Below are 6,803 nucleotides of genomic sequence, written 5' to 3' on the forward strand. Positions count from 1 at the left end.
GATATTTAGGGATTTAAAATTAGGAATTGAGAATCATACGTCAATACATAATAGTGAAATATTGAATCATGCTGAGTTACATGATACTGGAATACTAGATCACACCGAGTTACATAATACTGGAATACTGAATCATACTAAGTTACATAATACTGGAATATTGAATCATACTGACTTACATAATATTGGAATACTGAATAGGACTAGAATGAGACATGTATTCTTGAACTGATTATGAACAATGAAACTTTAACTGTTTGTATCATGCTGAGTAAGCTATACTGAGACTTAGGGACATCAAACCCAAGTCTATATTGAATACGAACTAAGCTCACAATGTTCAGAATGAAATTCATGAACGAGTTATGAATCTAGAGAATAGAAGTTCTAGAACTATTCAAAGAACTAGGCTTAACTATATTTCTGAGGCAATTGATATGTCATAAAAGAAACGAAGTGTAGGGAGAATCATTAACATTCTCAAACATAGAGAGTTAGCCTCACATACCTCAACTTCACCCCTTAGTGATACTACAATGATCCACAACACTTAAAACCTTCAATGTACAATAGAACATCCAATGGAACCAATATTAGTAACAAATTCCATAACTTAAGCCATTTAGGCATATTATCAAACACCTTGTAGGCATAAATCTCTACATCTCATTACCATATAGTTAGTTCATCTAATTACCACCATTCATCAACAATTTATCCCACCATCATGATTAACCAATTTATAACTTCCAACATCACATATATGACCATCCATCCACACCCTACCAACCAAGTTCCATTAAATAAACATCTTTCAATCTCTATAATAGTTGTGTAATTAAATTGGGAACTTATGGTTTCCAATCACCATACCAAGAGTTCCAATACTTATTCATACTCATATTCCCTTAATAAATCCATACATGTAAGTCTAAGGGTGTAGGATTAATTTTTTGGAAGAAATCTTGCAAAACCCTCCTTTGAGTTCTTGAAGAAATCCCTTGAAGATCTAAGCATTTTATGTGTAGATTTCATCAATACTAGTGTATAAATGATGGCATGCACACCAAAATAATGGGGATTACTTACCTTGAAGATGGGAGGGGTTGGAGGTCTTGATAGGGTGGAGGAAAACCCTAAAATTCATCCAAATGAAGTTGGAAAAATAACCCCCGAAGGTTTTATATCAAAATAGGGTCGGGTTGAAAAAAAACGAAGATTTGTACAGTCGCGGTGCATGGGGCGCCGTGTGGGGCGGTGTGGTAATGAAATATGTGTCTAGTAATGAATTTTGGGGGTGCTCTGATAACCTACATAGCCGCATCGCATGGCGCGACGCATGGGGTGGCGTGGTAGTGTAAAATTCAACCAGCGTTTGGTAATTTTGTCATAACCTCTGGTAGGAGTGTCCAAATGATGAACGGTTTGAAGATATGCTCGTCCAACGTATAGTCTTGTGCGTGCTCATTTAGAATTTTAGTCTATCATGTAATTTTCTAATTTGGCTTAGACTTAGGTCTTTCCTTGGACCCCAAATCACTTATGATATGCCTCGTACACTTATTATCATAACCAATTGATAAACATCACATTAATACTTATTTAATGCATCCACAACTAATTCAAATTTATGGGGTGTTACATTATCTCCCCTTTGGGATCATTCGTCCTCGAATGATTGTCCTGGCTGTATCTTCGGCTAACTCCGGACCTTGAATGGGTCTGGTGGGAATATGAACTTTCATTAATACTTGCATACTAAACTGAATGAATACACGATTACTGAACTGATGAGATACTGAACTGAATAGGTACTAGACTGAATGGATACTAAATAGACTAAACACTGAAAGACATGGAGATTGTAATATAAGGTCTGAATGAGAAGGTTAGATACCTTCGACATTTTACCAAAATACCTACCAGCTAACATAGCATAATCTAGCTCCACATGGCATCATAATATGCATAACATGAAACATATACGTGAATATTAGTCTGTCACGGATACGTAAGTCCTGAACTAGCATAGATATATGAATACTGAGCTGGCACAAATAATTGAGTGCTGAACTGACGTGAATATCTGATCACTAAACTCACATCAATATCTGAGTATTAAGCTGGCATGAATATCTAAGTACTGGACTGACATGAGTATCTGAGTACTGAACTTGCTTGAATATTCTAACATGAGATCTGAATACTAGAAACATAAATGTCGTGACATGAGATATGAATATTGGAAACTTGAATGTTATAACATGACACGTGAAATACTGGTGTACAACAACTAATTATGGTGGAAATTCTAACTCATAAGCTACTTACCCGATCCTTCATAGGATCCTATATGGGCCGTTGTATCTGGGATTGAGCTTTCCTTTCTTCCCAAATCTTATAACACCTTTCTCAGGCGAAATGTTTAGAAATACCCAATCATCAACTTGAACCTCTAGGTCTCTATGTTGCATGTTTGAATAGGACTTTTGGCGACTCTGAGCTGTCTTCAAATGCCCTTGAATCAACTTCACTTTCTCCATAGACTGATTGGCCAAATCTGGTCCCAGCAACTCTGCTTCACCAACTTCAAACCAACTAATTGGCAATCTGCACCTTCGCCCATAAAAATCATGCTTTCAAAATGAGCAAGATATTCCTATTATAAGGTCCATATTTATCATCTACACTAAAGTATGTTTGTGTTCTGAGATAAACACTTGATTTTCTGCTGCTCGACTTTCACTTGCTGACAATTCAGACACTTGGCCACAAAGTCTGCAACTTTTTTTTTCATGTCGTTCCACCAATAAATCTCTTTAAGATCATGATACATCTTTGGGAAACCCAGGTGGATAGAATACCTGTAGTTGTGGGCTTCTGACATAATCCGCTCTATGAGCCCGTCTACATCTGGAACGCATAGTTTGCCTCTATATCTCAAAGTACCTTCATCTCCCCCTTTTTCAAAAGCCATCATCTTATGCATATGAATCCCCTCTTTCAGCTACACCAAGTAGGGATCATCAAACTATTTCTCCTTTACTTCGGCTTCTAAGGAGGAACAAGTCTTGTTCTACACAACAACTCCGCTATCTTTGGTGTCCGAAAGTTGAGCTCTTACCCTGGCTAAGTAGTGGACTTCTTTCAACATAGTTCTCTTGTCTACCTTTTTCATGAGCTATACTTCCCACACTTGACTATCGTTTTAAGAATTTCATGAAAACACTTATAGTATTGTTGTGAGCTAAGTCACTGACCACTACTCGGAATATTAGAGTCTCGTGCAATGGCACTGCCCTCATAATACATAACTGGGCATGATGTAATAGCTTATCTGTGATCACTTTATCATCAATAACTAAGTTCGGTAGTCATTCTACTCACTTTGTGTTTCTTACACATGCTAGACATATTCCTTGTGGTAATTATACAATTTTCCCTCATTACCGAACTGATTTTCTTTTCCATATCCATGCTAACTATTCGAGTTTCAGATCTTTAACTGGACTTACTAAAAATTTTTGCTTCACCCCTTAGACCAAAGGTCTTATACTTGCGGATCCTTCTCTTTTTGTTGGGATCCGAATAACTTTCCTTATTTTCTGCAATTCTTTGCACTCTAATGACTCATCTTCCAACTTACTCCTGAGCTAGGAAAACAAAATTAATCACAAAACGGAAAGCTAATGTATTCACAACTATCATACACAATCATAATAATCTAACTCTGCTCACACTGTCAATCTTGGGGAAACCTCTTTTCGATAATTCTTAAAGGCTATTCTTTTGTAGTTGATCTCTTACTGCTAACTGATTTTTGTTTTTGTTTTTTTTCCACTGTCATTGCACTTCGGGTTTAACTTAAACTTCATGGGTTCTAACAGATGTTCGATATTTCAAACATTTATCCACTCACTATAGTTAACCTGGCTAAGTGAATCAAATCTTACAGCTCTGCTGAAATTGCTAATTCACTGTATTTACTCAAAACTTATTTACTACTCTTTTACTAACCACCTGCTAGTATCATGTTTTCTTGCTCTGCTTTGAATAACTAAAGTGAAGTATAAGGTTTATCCTAACTTTCCTTATTATTGTAAGCACGTAATTTTTGACCCGCACAACTTTTAAAAGTAGTATTTTTAAAGAAATATTTACTTATTTTTTTTGGATATTTATTTGTGTTTATTTCTATAGGATTTTACTTTATTACTAATTTTAATTCTATTTTTAAGGCACAAAAACAAAAAAAATAAAAATAAAAATAATATATATGTATATATATATTTTATTTATTATATGTATATATATATATATATATATATATACACAAATTATATAGTTTCATGTTTTATCTTATTTCTATTTAGTTTAGGTTATTAAGATTTTTATAGCCATATATTTTGTTTTTACTACGATTTTCACTCTTACTTTTAATTTATATAAAATATGATATATTAGAAAATATATAGTATATTTACATAGTTTGTTTAATTAATTGAAATTAGTTTTAATTTTGAGTTGGTTATTTAATGGACTTTTAGAAATTGAAGAAATACAAATTTTTGGGCCCAATTTTACACAAGAAAAGGCCCAAATCTGGCAGCCCCAATGACCTGCCGGGTTAACCTACCTACCCGCCCTATTTTCCCAATTAAATCCTAGTCATTCATGCCTCTTCATCCAACGGTCCAAATTAATCCCCACACCCCAAATATAACCCTAACCTAACCCTAAATCCCCGAATCCCAGCAGCCCAAGTCCGCCCCATCTCCTTATTCCTCCATCTCTGCTGCGTCCCTCACCCCAAACTCGCCGGAAAAACTCGCCAACTCGGCGAGTTAACCCACTGGTCCCCCCGCTCTTCTCTCCTTCTTCTACGTCATTTATTCCGAACAAATCTCATCATTTCAATCCGATTCACACAGATTTCTTCTTTATTTTTTATGCTTAAACAAAAAATCTGAGTCCTTGAAATAAAGGTTGGAAAATGGGAGCCTTTGGATTAAATTTTGATCCAAGACTTCCATTTTTTGGTTTTTGTTAAAATAAGGATTTTCGGATTTTGTTTGGGGGTCCACACGGATTTTTGAGGATTTTCGGTTTTCTTGAAGAAGCTTCTAGGGCATATATATATATATATATAATATAGATGGAGGTTCTTTGGACAGAGTTTGGGGGGGGGGAGAGTGCGTGAAAAACTAGGGTTCTTCTCATTTTTCCATTTTTCAAAGAAGCTAAGGTTTACAAAGAAACTTTCCTTATGTTTTCATTTACAATTCTCAGTTTTTTAGACATAGTTTAATTTCGAAAAAAATACAAAACATATAGAAAGAAAATCAGTATTCTTTCTTTTCCTTTGCTTCGATCACTGCATAAAAGAAAAAACTCAAAAACATATGTTCCGTCTCTTCTTTTCCAATTTCGATTTTTGGTTGCAAAAAATGGAGATGGTTTCCGTTATGCGCTACTGAAGTTTGGTTGTGTGTTCGTCGCAAAATTGAGTCGAGGTGTCGATTCGAGTTTCTAGGGTTCATTTGCGATCGAATTATGGTTCGTGATTCTTGCTGCTGCTGTTTTGCTTGTTCATTTCAAAACTTCGTCGGAAAGTCAGTTTGTAATCGAATACAAACAAATTCAATCAAAAGCTTTCTACATTCAGGTTCATTTCCTTATTCTTTTGGTTCTGTTTTTGCTAGTTTTGAAAGTTGATTGATTGCGGATGAATTCTCTTCGATGTGAATGTGTTATGTTCTGTCGTTATGTTAGAAGTATATTTTAACTTCAAATCTGTTTTCCTCCTACTACTGAAGAATTGATTACAAGGCTTCAAGAAATCGAAATAGCTGATCTAATTCTTTGTATAGTTCCCTGAATCGAATAGCCTGTTTGTGAAGCTTTTAAAGTTGTGAGCTAATTGAGTATTCTGTGACTTTCTTGGAATCCTGTTTCGTTTATGTCAAATGTGTGTTCATCAAATTCTTCAGGTGAAATCTCTTAGACGGTAAACGAGCGTGAACTATTTGGATCTCTGCTTGTTTTAATTAGTGTGATATATTAATATCGAAGTATTGGACCTAATCTCGATGAAATTGTATTCCATACGCTGTTCTTTTTGGTGTTTTTCTTGATGCCAAGTTCATTAGGTTCAGTTATCTTGAGGCAAGCGTGATGTTTACTGGCATGCTCTTTTCACTCTCGGTACTAAAATTATCACTTAATTAACCTTATGTCCTGAGAAGTTTAGGCTAAGTTGTGAAAATTTTCCTCGCTGCAAACATCCTTCAAATGTAATTGAAAGAACAAAAGTTTTTTTTGAATTCTCAAAGTTATTTGGTGTAGTAGTTTATGAGTGAGTCAACTGGTGTTCCCTGTTTTGAATAACACTGTCCATGCCTTCCAGTGATCCATATAACACGTGACTCATTGCTCTATCAAATTGACAGATCTATACCTTTTCACATATGTTGGACGAGAACTTCTGTTGTTTCCATGATTAGACAGAACTAGTTGGCTTGGATTTGTGAGTTGTTTTCCCATATAGTTAGTTTGATCATGAGTTAGTAAATCAAGCAGGGTGCATTTTGGGAAAGGGTGTGGTATCCATATTAGTTATTATTTTTAGATCATCTCAAGTGTCCTGTCAACTCACTTTGTTTATTGGCACTTTTGCATTATGATTTGCTGGGATGTTTCATGAATTTGAGGTTGAATGTGATTTTTGCTTAAATTAAATGTTTTTTTTGTGTTCAAGATTTGAAAAATATATAAATGCTTCTCTGTTGTTAGAAGGGTCGTCC

At 35.1% G+C, this 6,803-nt stretch overlaps 1 protein-coding gene across 1 annotated transcript; it reads right to left on the reverse strand.

Moving 5' to 3' along the window:
* Positions 1-2,339: 2,339 nt before the first annotated feature.
* LOC138879375 (uncharacterized) lies at positions 2,340-2,977 on the reverse strand. The gene is made up of 2 exons (XM_070158985.1): positions 2,721-2,977; positions 2,340-2,616 (listed from the first exon to the last, which is right to left on the reverse strand). The coding sequence occupies exons 1-2, from the start codon at positions 2,975-2,977 to the stop codon at positions 2,340-2,342; spliced, it is 534 nt and encodes a 177-aa protein (XP_070015086.1).
* Between the last annotated feature and the right edge of the window lie 3,826 nt (positions 2,978-6,803).

Source organism: Nicotiana sylvestris, chromosome 10 (genome assembly GCF_000393655.2).
Source record: "Nicotiana sylvestris chromosome 10, ASM39365v2, whole genome shotgun sequence".
Taxonomy (NCBI): Eukaryota; Viridiplantae; Streptophyta; class Magnoliopsida; order Solanales; family Solanaceae; genus Nicotiana; species Nicotiana sylvestris.